The 13,607-nt window shown below is 31.9% G+C and overlaps 1 protein-coding gene across 1 annotated transcript; it reads left to right on the top strand.

The window, feature by feature from the left end:
* The first annotated feature begins 290 nt into the window (after window positions 1–290).
* LOC149509713 (NAD(P)H-quinone oxidoreductase subunit H, chloroplastic) lies at window positions 291–4,939 on the top strand. Its single transcript, XM_089757672.1, has 2 exons — window positions 291–2,442; window positions 3,563–4,939. The coding sequence occupies exon 1, from the start codon at window positions 707–709 to the stop codon at window positions 1,886–1,888; it is 1,182 nt and encodes a 393-aa protein (XP_089613798.1). The 5' UTR covers window positions 291–706; the 3' UTR covers window positions 1,889–2,442; window positions 3,563–4,939.
* Window positions 4,940–13,607: the final 8,668 nt, after the last annotated feature.

Raw genomic sequence — 13,607 nt, 5'->3', positions numbered from 1 at the left:
TGATAGTGATAAAAAGAAACTAATTAAATTAAAGTTCTTTCTTTGGCCCAATTATCGATTAGAAGATTTAGCTTGTATGAATCGCTATTGGTTTAATAGTAATAATGGCAGTCGTTTCAGTATGGTAAGGATACATATGTATCCGCGTTTGAAAATTCGTCAATGGTACATTTTTCCATATATTATGATTGAAAACCGGATTGATTAATTTTATTTGAAAAAATTATAAAGTTCATAACGAACTTAAAATCATTGTGCATATTAAAATGAATGGTATTATTATTATTACTGATCAGTAAAATTCACATTCAAAAAAAGGGGGAGAGAAATTTTTGTTTTATGGTAAAAAATTCATTCATCTCAGTTATTTTTCAAGAAAAAAAAGAAGAAAACAAGGGGTCCGTTGAATTTCAAATAGTCAGTTTCACCAATAAGATACGAAGACTTACTTCACATTTGGAATTGCACAAAAAAGACTATTTATCTCAGAGAGGTCTACGTAAAATTCTAGGAAAACGTCAACGGCTTCTGTCTTATTTATCAAAGAAAAATAACATACGTTATAAAGAATTAATTAGTGAGTTGGATATTCGGGAATCAAAAAATCGTTAATTTGATTGAATTAGTCGATTTATTATATTTTTCATTTTGATGTACTTCTTTTCGTTTTCAACAATTCATGTAAGAATGAATCGAGGAAAAACTTATGAATCTATCAGCTACAGAAAAAGACCTTATGATAGTCAATATGGGACCTCACCACCCATCAATGCACGGTGTTCTTCGTCTCATCGTTACTCTAGATGGTGAAGATGTTGTTGACTGTGAACCAATATTAGGTTATTTACACAGAGGAATGGAAAAAATTGCGGAAAACCGAACAATTATACAATATTTGCCTTATGTAACACGTTGGGATTATTTAGCCACTATGTTCACGGAAGCAATAACCGTAAATGGACCAGAACAATTGGGCAATATTCAAGTCCCTAAAAGAGCCAGCTATATCAGAGTAATTATGTTGGAGTTGAGTCGTATAGCTTCTCATCTATTATGGCTTGGACCTTTTATGGCCGATATTGGTGCACAGACCCCCTTTTTCTATATTTTCAGAGAAAGAGAATTAGTATATGATCTATTCGAAGCTGCCACCGGTATGAGAATGATGCATAATTATTTTCGTATCGGAGGAGTAGCGGCCGATCTACCCTATGGCTGGATAGATAAATGTTTGGATTTCTGTGATTATTTTTTAACAGGAATTGTTGAATATCAAAAACTTATTACGCGAAATCCTATTTTTTTAGAACGAGTTGAAGGGGTAGGGGTTATTGGTGGAGAAGAAGCAATAAATTGGGGTCTATCCGGCCCAATGCTACGAGCCTCTGGAATCAAATGGGATCTTCGTAAAGTTGATCATTATGAGTGTTACGACGAATTTGATTGGGAAATCCAGTGGCAAAAAGAAGGAGATTCATTAGCTCGTTATTTAGTCCGAATCAGTGAAATGACGGAATCCATAAAAATAATTCAACAGGCCCTGGAAGGAATTCCGGGGGGTCCCTATGAGAATTTAGAAATCCGATGTTTTGATCGAGAAAGGGATCCAGAATGGAATGATTTTGAATATCGATTCATTAGTAAAAAACCTTCTCCTACATTTGAATTACCGAGACAAGAACTTTATGCGAGAATGGAAGCCCCAAAGGGAGAATTAGGAATTTTTCTGATAGGAGATCAAAGTGGTTTTCCTTGGAGATGGAAAATTCGCCCGCCGGGTTTTATCAATTTGCAAATTCTTCCTCAGTTAGTTAAAAGAATGAAATTGGCTGATATTATGACGATACTAGGTAGCATAGATATCATTATGGGAGAAGTTGATCGTTGAAATGATAATTTATACAACAGAAGTAGAAGATATCAATTCCTTTTACAGATTGGAATCCTTAAAAGAGGTCTATGGGATCATATGGATGTTTGTCCCTATTTTGACTCTTGTATTGGGAATCACAATAGGTGTACTAGTAATTGTATGGTTAGAAAGAGAAATATCTGCAGGAATACAACAACGTATTGGGCCTGAATACGCCGGCCCTTTGGGAATTCTTCAAGCTCTAGCAGATGGAACAAAACTGCTTTTCAAAGAGAATATTCTTCCATCTAGAGGAAATACTCGTTTATTCCGTATTGGACCGTCTATAGCAGTCATATCCATTTTACTAAGTTTTTCAGTAATTCCTTTTAGCTCTCGCCTTATTTTAGCCGATCTCAATATCGGTATTTTTTTATGGATTGCCATTTCAAGTATTGCTCCTGTTGGACTTCTTATGTCAGGATACGGATCAAATAATAAATATTCCTTTTTAGGTGGTCTGCGAGCTGCTGCTCAATCGATTAGTTATGAAATACCATTAACTCTATGTGTTTTATCAATATCTCTACGTGCGATTCGTTGAAATATAAACTTTTCTTTTCCCTATTCCTTTCGTTCTATAAAATAAGCTGAATGGATTGAATAGATATCTTCGTTATTTTATTATCCTTCAGGTTGATAAACTAAATTAGATAGTTATATATGAGTGAAAGAAAGCAGCTTATAAATTCGCAGTAAATTAAACAAAAAAAAATTTAATCTCATTTCCTATGTACAAGAGTTAAGTGGAAGAAAACATAAGTGGAAGAAGTCTTTACCCCAAGACGGGTTGATTAGTCAATCTAGCTTGAAGCGGGCTCAAAAGATCAACCGTATAGAGTTTTGGCTATCCTTTGTATAGATTCCCATACATGTATTGCCAAACCAAACGGGGGATTGAACAAAAAAATGAGTGGATGGTTAGGAACACCAAAATACACAAAGGATTAGTAATGGAGATTATGTAAATTATATAAAAAGGATATTTCTGGATAACATAAAAAGAATACTAATTGGGGCTTTAAATTAGTAGAAATGAGTAGGCAGTACTACCCACGATTCCGGTCCAGAGTATGCTCCTATCCACCGATTAAAGTAATGACTATCAGGAACGAAATAATCCTTTACTATTTTTTAGTTTAAGCCCCCATTCGTAATTTTCTCAGATCAGAAAGAAGAATAGGAACGAAAAAGAAAGAATAAAAAATAAATATTTTTTTTTTTTTTATTCTTTCTTTCATATATATAGAGAGATATAATCTGTGTCATGATTTATGAGCTAATGTAATATTTAATTTTTTTCGTAATCGAAAACAATGGGTTGAAATATCTATTGATATTTCTACAAGAAGTATTTTATTGAAGGCTTAAGTTATTACTCAACAAATAAAAATTGAAATTAGTAACGGGCGAGATCAATTCAGAAGCACTTTTTTTATTCTTCATAATATAGCAGACAGAATTCCATTGGTATAATTTTGGACCTTCCAATCCATTTTTTCTCTATCTATTCTACAACCATACGAAGAGAAATAATACTGATTCGGTCCTTAAATTTATTTGTGACCCACGAGGAGCCGTATGAGTTGAAAACCTCATGTACGGTTTTGGACTAGCGATGGGAACAGTGATGTTATCATCGACTATAATTATCTAACAGCTCAAGTACAGTTGATATAGTTGAGGCGCAATCAAAATATGGGGTTTGGGGATGGAATTTGTGGCGTCAGCCAATAGGGTTTATCGTTTTTCTAATTTCTTCTCTAGCAGAATGTGAGAGATTACCTTTTGATTTACCAGAAGCCGAGGAAGAATTAGTAGCAGGGTATCAAACCGAATATTCGGGTATCAAATTTGGTTTATTTTATGTTGCTTCCTATCTAAATCTATTACTTTCTTCCTTATTTGTAACAGTTCTTTACTTGGGGGGTTGGAATATTTCCATTCCGTACGTATTCGTCCCTGAGCTATTTGAAATAAATAAAATGAATGGAATCTTTGGAACGACAATTGGTATCTTTATTACATTAGCTAAAACTTATTTGTTTTTGTTTATTTCTATCGCAACAAGATGGACTTTACCTAGGTTAAGAATGGACCAATTATTAAATCTTGGATGGAAATTTCTTTTACCCATTTCTCTCGGTAATCTATTATTAACAACTTCTTTCCAACTTCTTTCACTGTAAAGAAAAAAAGAATACGAGATTCATGACTTGGTTCAAACAAGAGAAAGAAACAAACATAAAATTATTCATAGATATTCACGATATGTTCCCTATGGTAACTGGGTTCATGAATTATGGCCACCAAACAGTCCGAGCAGCAAGGTACATTGGTCAAGGTTTCATGATTACCTTATCCCACGCAAATCGTTTACCTGTAACTATTCAATACCCTTATGAAAAATTAATCGCATCAGAGCGTTTCCGTGGGCGAATCCATTTTGAATTTGATAAATGCATTGCTTGTGAAGTATGTGTTCGTGTATGCCCTATAGATCTGCCTGTTGTTGATTGGAAATTTGAAACGGATATTAGAAAAAAACGATTGCTTAATTACAGTATTGATTTCGGAATTTGTATATTTTGTGGTAACTGCGTTGAGTATTGTCCAACAAATTGTTTATCAATGACTGAAGAATATGAACTTTCTACTTACGACCGTCACGAATTGAATTATAATCAAATTGCTTTGGGCCGTTTACCAATGTCAGTAATTGACGATTATACAATTCGAACAATTTTGAATTCGCCTCAAAGAAAAACTGAGTAAGTAAACCTCCTATTCTATTAAAGAGAAATTTCCAATTCTTTTAAGGTTCCGTTTTGGTTTAAGTTAAAAGAATATTTGGTTTGACTTAAAAGAATGAGGCCTTTACTCTTTGTTTGGTCAATAAATAAAAATTCAATTACAAATTAACTGGTTGATAAGAATTTCGAATTCATTTTTCTTGAAAATCTATTAATATATTCGTAATTATTTCGAAATATATAGTTTCAAAAAACAAAATACCCTTTCGAACCGAACAAAAAAAAAGAATTAAAAACGAAACAATAATTGTACTTAGATCAATTCACACCTAATAGATTAGGATTTTATTCAATTAGGAACGTATCATAAAAAAAAAATTCCTGGTCGGGTCAATAAGATCATGAAAAGCATTTCGATTTATTTATCTCTTATTTTACATATAATGGATTTGCCTGGACCAATACACGATTTTCTTTTAGTTTTTCTGGGATCGGGTCTTATATTAGGGGGCCTGGGAGTGGTATTACTTACCAATCCAATTTTTTCTGCCTTTTCATTGGGATTGGTTCTTGTTTGTATATCCTTATTCTATATTCTCTCAAATTCTCATTTTGTAGCTGCTGCCCAGCTTCTTATTTATGTGGGAGCCATAAATGTTTTAATCCTATTTGCTGTGATGTTCATGAATGGTTCAGAATATTATAAAAATTTTAATCTGTGGACCATTGGGAATGGCCTTACTTCGTTGATTTGTACAAGTATTCTTGTTTCGCTAATTACTACTATATTAGATACATCATGGTACGGGATTATTTGGACTACAAGATCAAACCAAATTATAGAACAAGATTTGATAAGTAATAGTCAACAAATTGGAATTCATTTAGCAACAGATTTTTTTCTTCCATTTGAATTCATTTCACTAATTCTTTTAGTTGCTTTGATAGGTGCAATTGCTGTGGCTCGTCAGTAATAAATCTTTCTAACTAGGAATAGCAAGCAATCCAAATTAAACTTTTTTCTGTCTTATCGCATCTATTTTCCTTGAATTCTTGTTCGTGTATAAAATATAAAATAGAAATTCGTTTATTCGAGATATTTCCAATATATTCTTTTTGTTATATTCTATTCTAGTCAATCAAATCCGTTGAATTATTGTTCATATTAAAATGAATCGAAATTGATAAGGAGTTGGTCAATGATGCTCGAACATATACTTGTTTTGAGTGCCTATTTATTTTCTATCGGTATTTATGGATTGATCACGAGTCGAAATATGGTTCGGGCCCTTATGTGTCTTGAACTTATACTGAATGCGGTTAATATAAATTTTGTAACATTTTCTGATTTTTTTGATAGTCGGCAATTAAAAGGAAATATTTTATCAATTTTTGTTATAGCTATTGCAGCCGCTGAAGCAGCTATTGGATCAGCTATTGTTTCCTCAATTTATCGTAACAGAAAATCAACGCGTATCAATCAATCAACTTTGTTGAATAAGTAATATTAATAATATTAAATTATAAGATTCACCAATTTGAATTAGCATGTCCAATATGTTGGAATCTACATCATGTTTTCGAAAACGTAAGAAATCAAAGTATCTTGGTCCTTTCTTATGAGTTGATCCCGAAGGAAATTGATTAGAAAATTTCTGGTAAATCGTTGATTCATCTGGTGTTTAACTATAATGATTCATTTACAAGTTTACTAGATTGAAATTTTATGATGTTCAAAAAATTATAGATCCCATGTCACATTCAGTAAAAATTTATGATACATGTATAGGGTGTACTCAATGTGTCCGAGCCTGCCCCACCGATGTGTTAGAAATGATACCTTGGGATGGATGTAAAGCTAAGCAAATTGCTTCCGCTCCAAGAACAGAAGACTGTGTTGGTTGTAAGAGATGTGAATCCGCTTGTCCAACAGATTTCTTGAGCGTTCGAGTTTATTTATGGCATGAAACAACTCGAAGTATGGGTCTAGCTTATTGATACGTTCCCGAAAACCCCACTTGAATACATTTTGAATCCATTTTATTTTTTTTTTACTGAAAAAACCCGTGCTCAAAAAAAATCTTTTTTGAGCACGGGTTTTTCTGGTCCAAGTGCATCTTGTCTTTACCACGAATTATTTTCCTTGGTTAACAATAATTGTAGTTTTACCAATATCTGCAGGTTCTTTAATTTTCTTTCTTCCTCATAGAGGAAATAAGCTAATTAAGTGGTATACTATGTGTATATGCATATTTGAACTCCTTCTAACAACCTATGCATTTTGTTATCATTTCCGATTGGACGATCCATTAATCCAGCTGGAGGAAGATTATAAATGGATAAATTTTTTTGATTTTTACTGGAGATTGGGAATAGATGGACTTTCTATAGGGCCCATTTTACTGACAGGATTTATCACTACTTTAGCTACTTTGGCGGCTTGGCCAGTTACTCGAGATTCGCGATTATTCCATTTCTTGATGCTAGCAATGTACAGTGGTCAAATAGGATCATTTTCTTCTCGAGACCTTTTACTTTTTTTCATCATGTGGGAGTTCGAATTAATTCCCGTTTATCTACTTCTATCCATGTGGGGGGGAAAGAAACGTCTGTACTCGGCTACAAAATTTATTTTGTACACTGCGGGGGGTTCCATTTTTTTATTAATAGGAGTTTTGGGTATCGGTTTATACGGTTCTAATGAACCAACATTAAATTTTGAAACATTAGCTAATCAATCGTATCCTGTCGCACTGGAAATCATATTCTATATTGGATTTCTTATTGCTTTTGCTGTCAAATCGCCGATTATACCCTTACATACGTGGTTACCAGACACCCATGGGGAGGCACATTACAGTACTTGTATGCTTCTAGCCGGAATTTTATTAAAAATGGGAGCGTATGGATTAGTTCGCATCAATATGGAATTATTACCCCACGCTCATTCCATATTTTCTCCCTGGTTGATAATAGTGGGTACAATGCAAATAATTTATGCAGCTTCAACATCTCTTGGTCAACGGAATTTAAAAAAAAGAATAGCCTATTCCTCCGTATCTCATATGGGTTTCATAATTATAGGAATTGGCTCTATAACTGATACGGGACTCAACGGAGCTATTTTACAAATAATATCTCATGGATTTATCGGTGCTGCACTTTTTTTCTTGGCAGGAACGAGTTATGATAGAATGCGTCTTTTTTATCTCGACGAAATGGGTGGAATGGCTATTCCGATTCCAAAAATATTTACGATGTTCAGTATCTTATCGATGGCTTCTCTTGCATTACCGGGCATGAGTGGTTTTGTTGCAGAGTTGATAGTCTTTTTTGGAATAATTACCAGCCAAAAATATTTTTTAATGCCAAAAATACTAATTACTTTCGTAATGTCAATTGGAATGATATTAACTCCTATTTATTCATTATCTATGTCACGTCAAATGTTCTATGGATACAAGCTATTTAATGCTCAAAGTTCTTATTTTTTTGATTCTGGACCACGAGAGTTATTTGTTTCGATCTCTATCTTTCTACCAGTAATAGGTATTGGTATTTATCCGGATTTTGTCCTCTCATTATCAGGTGAGAAGGTCGAAACTATTCTATATAATTATTTTTATAGATAGTTTTGATGAATAAAACAAAAAATCAAAAAGTAATCCTATGATTTTTAAAATTGTTCGTTGTACAGTGAAAAAAAAAAGAAAGAAGTCTTTTTTCTTCTCTTAAGTTTAAGTTAAGTAAAAAAAGGTAAAAGAATTAAATTGAATTTTAATCAGACATCTTTGGCTTTTGTTAGAACCTTTTGAATCAAGTAGTGGAGTGATTCAAAAGGTTCTTGACAGCTTACAATAAGTTTTCTTATATATACGCTGTCCTATCTTAGTATTTGTTAGGCTTAGCCTTTTTATTCAATTCAATTAGATGTTAATGTAAATGAACCATAACTATGTAAACCTATTCCTAATAGATTGACCCCAAAATAGCATATCCAAATTATAAGAAATCCCATAGAAGCCACAAGTGCGGAATTTACACCTTCCAAATTTTTATTTGTTCGGGTATGTAAATAAATCGCGAATACGGTCCAAGTAATAAATGCCCAAGTTTCCTTTGGGTCCCAATTCCAATATGATCCCCACGCCTCATTAGCCCATACGGCTCCCGAAAGAATTCCTATGGTTAAAAAGATAAACCCGAGACTAATAATACGATAACTCCAACGATCCAATTGTTGAGTCAATTGATACCTGTAAAAATTTTTAGAAGAAAGAAAATAAGTGTTTAATAAAACATTGCTTCTTTCATTCATGTATTGGATTTCGCCAAACGAAAATGACTGATTTAATAAATTATTGTTTTTACCAATAATTTTTATGGCTTTTCGAAATGTAATGACTAGAAGAGCTACTGATAATAATGATCCACATAAAAGAGCTGCATAGCCTAATACCATCATACTTACGTGCATCATTAACCACTGGGATTGGAGAGCAGGCGCTAATATTGCGGATTGATGCATTTTGGTTAAAAGACCCGAAGTGGCAAAGCCTTGGGTAAAAATAACACTTGGTGCGGTTATTGCGCTTAAATCATTTTTACGCTTTTTAAAATAGTAAACCATATGAATAAGGGAGAAACCCCATGAAAGAAAGATTAATGATTCATATAAATCACTTAATGGGAAATGTCCTGAATAAATCCAACGAGTGACTAATAATCCTGTTATACAGAAAAAGGTAACTATCATGCCCTTTTCTGATGAATCATATAGTCCTACGACTTCATCGACTAATAAGAATAAGGTTAAAAAATGAATTGTAATTACAATTGAAACGACCGAAAAGGATATATGAGTTAATATATGCTCTAAAGTTGAAAAAATCATAAGAATTCTGAAAAAAGCGAGGGTTTCTAGATTTTATGGAATGGAAATCAGGAATTAAATTCATTATAGGACTTATTCTATCTCTTTTAGAAGATACTATGCCGCTACTCGGACTCGAACCGAGATGCTCTAGCACTGCTTCCTAAGAGCAGCGTGTCTACCGATTTCACCATAGCGGCTTGCTCGAAATCATAATAAGCCATTTTTTATTCAATCGTCGAGATTGAAGGTGAAGGGGTCAATTCAATGTAAAATGTAAAAGAAGCATTTAATTTAAATTGATGAATAAAAACTCGTTTAAATAGCAATTTGAAGGTTCAAAAAGAATCTTTATTATTTATCGTTTTATTTAATTATCCTTTTTTTTATTTAATATTTAATTTAATATTTAATTATTTCAACAGAGATTTTATAGTTTGTGTTTTCCTAAAAGAGAACTCCTCTATTGTAACTAAACTAACTAGTTGTAACTTCAATTCATAGATAGAATTCAACAAAAAAATGTTCTTTATCATTTTAATTTTTTAATGATTCATCTCTCATTCTTTTATATGATTTTTATGAATCTATAAAAAAAAAAATGCTTATCAATTGAATGAATAAATGAATGAAAAAATATTATTTTTAGAGATCACAATTTCAGCACCACATCCAATGATTTCAAAAGATTTATGTAATTTGCATAGCTTTGTATTAATCGTTAGGATTTTGCGTTTTAAGGATTTATCAAACCAACTAGATATTGGGTTGTACACGTTACGTTATATAAAAAGCGTTTCGATTCCTGTCATAATTGTACCATACTTCAAAAAAGTATTTCGAATTTCGAATTCTAAAAATATGTCTTGATTCATCTTCTTATACAAACATAGAATTTTTTTAGATCATTTTAAATTGATACATTATTTGTATATCCACTAAATTATAAAGGGAGTTTTCTCAATTGGGTTGAAAGCAAGGGAAGGATATATAGTAATTCAGAGAAATAATGATTCATAAAGTTACAAAATTGAAACTTAATGGATTAGTTTCAACAACCCAGTTAAAGCTCTTATATATATGTGCTCCGATATAGCTATAGTATAAATATACAAATTTTTATTATTTAATTATTTAATTATTTATTATTATAAATTGAAATTGAATATTATAAAAATAACAAATTATTATAACACTAAGATACCAAATGGGGCGATGGGGAAAATGAGAATCCCCATCCCGGAAATGAAAAAAAAAAAGATATTCAAAAAAGAAAACCTTTGTATCTTATTCGAGTTAAACCAATTCAGATTAAAAAAAAATTATTTGTCGTACAAAAAAACTTTTTGAATTACCCGTAAAAATAGATCTCGATAATGAAAAAGCTTTCAACGCCGCCCAATATCCTTTCTTTTTCCAAACATTTTTTCGAATACGCTTTTTTGATGTAGAAGTACGTTTTTTTGGAACTGCCATTCAAAAAAAAGGTTATTTAGTGCTATAGTTGGATGTCAAAGACATCTATTTTTAAAACAAAATGATCGGTGTCTTTATGTCATTATTTATCTATTCCTATAGATTTTCTAGATTAATAGATTTTCTAGATTATAATTATCTATATACTACTATATAAATTTCATAAGAACTAAATAGAGATGGGAAAATAACATAAAATGCTTCTATTCTAGAAAAAAAAAAAAAAAAAAATATGATATAACCTTTTTTTATTTATATTCCATACACTATCCAGAAAAAAAGAAGAATTTGTATTTAATTTATTGGTACCGTTTCTTTTTTATATCTCCATTCAAATCTATAGGATAGATTAGGATCTATTATGATATATAAATTGAATTGATGAAATCAAAAAAACGTAAAAAAGAGTCTTTCCTTCTCTATCTCTGCCTATTTTTTTTGTCGTCCTACATTTATAATTTATACATCTCCATTTATACACGAAAAATACATCAAAACAAAAAAATGTAAAAAAACCATTTTATTTACCTAATAAAAAACAAACTTGAATTTTTTTCTATTAATTGGTAATTGGTCAAGCTCGAAGAGAGAGTATGCCCAATTTTCATTTTCAATCAAATTCGAATGAGACTCGTAATTAATCTGTTAAAGGATACATAATTTTGAAAAAAAAAAAGAATATTTTTTTTTTCCATTAGTAACTCGGTGATATCATTTGATTACTTCTAACTTCGAAATTTGAATATTTTTGAAATATTTGAGAAAGATTAAAAGATTAATAATAGAAAATTCCAGTTAACTTTGTAATATCTTGATTGTATTATTGCTCCCTTTCCATCAAAAGAGATAAGAGCCGGTGAATCAGAAACGATTAATTAAGAAAGAATAAGAAAAAAGTTTTTATGGAGCATACATATCAATATTCATGGATCATACCTTTTGTGCCACTTCCAATTCCTATTTTAATAGGAATGGGACTCCTACTTTTTCCGACGGCAACAAAAAATCTTCGTCGTATGTGGGCTTTTCCCAATATTTTATTGTTAAGTATAGTTATGATTTTTTCGGTCGATCTGTCTATTCAGCAAATAAATAGAAGTTCTATCTATCAATATGGATGGTCTTGGACCATCAATAATGATTTTTCTTTCGAGTTTGGCTACTTTATTGATTCACTTACCTCTATTATGTCAATATTAATCACTACTGTTGGAATTTTTGTTCTTATTTATAGTGACAATTATATGTCTCATGATCAAGGATATTTGAGATTTTTTGCTTATATGAGTTTATTCAATACTTCAATGTTGGGATTAGTTACTAGTTCTAATTTGATACAAATTTATATTTTTTGGGAATTGGTTGGAATGTGTTCTTATCTATTAATAGGGTTTTGGTTCACACGACCTGTTGCGGCAAACGCTTGTCAAAAAGCGTTTGTAACTAATCGGATAGGCGATTTTGGTTTATTATTAGGAATCTTAGGTTTTTATTGGATAACGGGAAGTTTCGAATTTCAAGATTTGTTCGAAATATTTAATAACGTGATTTATAATAATGAGGTTCATTTTTTATTTGTTACTTTATGTGCCTCTTTATTATTTGCCGGCGCAGTTGCTAAATCTGCGCAGTTTCCCCTTCATGTATGGTTACCTGATGCCATGGAGGGGCCTACTCCTATTTCGGCTCTTATACATGCTGCCACTATGGTAGCAGCGGGAATTTTTCTTGTAGCCCGCCTTCTTCCTCTTTTCATAGTTATACCTTACATAATGAATCTAATATCTTTGATAGGTATAATAACAGTATTATTAGGGGCTACTTTAGCTCTTGCTCAAAAAGATATTAAGAGGGGTTTAGCCTATTCTACAATGTCCCAACTGGGTTATATGATGGTAGCTCTAGGTATGGGGTCTTATCGAGCCGCTTTATTTCATTTGATTACTCATGCTTATTCGAAGGCATTGTTGTTTTTAGGATCCGGATCCATTATTCATTCCATGGAAGCTATTGTTGGATATTCTCCAGATAAAAGCCAGAATATGGTTTTTATGGGCGGTTTAAGAAAGCATGTGCCAATTACACAAATTGCTTTTTTAGTGGGTACACTTTCTCTTTGTGGTATTCCACCCCTTGCTTGTTTTTGGTCCAAAGATGAAATTCTTAGTGACAGTTGGTTGTATTCACCGATTTTTGCAATAATAGCTTGGTCCACGGCCGGATTAACAGCATTTTATATGTTTCGGATCTATTTACTTACTTTTGAAGGACATTTAAACATTAATTTTCAAAATTATAGTGGCAAAAAAGGTAGCTCCTTCTATTCAATAAAACTATGGGGTAAAAAAGAAGAGCAAACAATGATTAACAGAAATTTTCCTTTATCCCCTTTATTAACAATGAATAATTTATTAACAATGAATAATAATGAGAAGCCATATAGAATTGGTGGTAATGTAAAAAAAGGGGCTCTTATTACTATTACGAATTTTGGCTACAAGAAGGCTTTTTCTTATCCTCATGAATCGGATAATACTATGTTATTTCCTATGCTTATACTGGTTCTATTTACTTTTTTTGTTGGAGCCATAGC

This window comes from Durio zibethinus, unplaced genomic scaffold, assembly GCF_047325235.1.
Source record: "Durio zibethinus cultivar Kanyao isolate XHJ-2024 unplaced genomic scaffold, ASM4732523v1 HiC_scaffold_122, whole genome shotgun sequence".
Taxonomy (NCBI): domain Eukaryota; kingdom Viridiplantae; phylum Streptophyta; class Magnoliopsida; order Malvales; family Malvaceae; genus Durio; species Durio zibethinus.
Note: the sequence above shows the minus strand (reverse complement) of the source record. Positions and strands in the feature narration are given on the sequence as shown.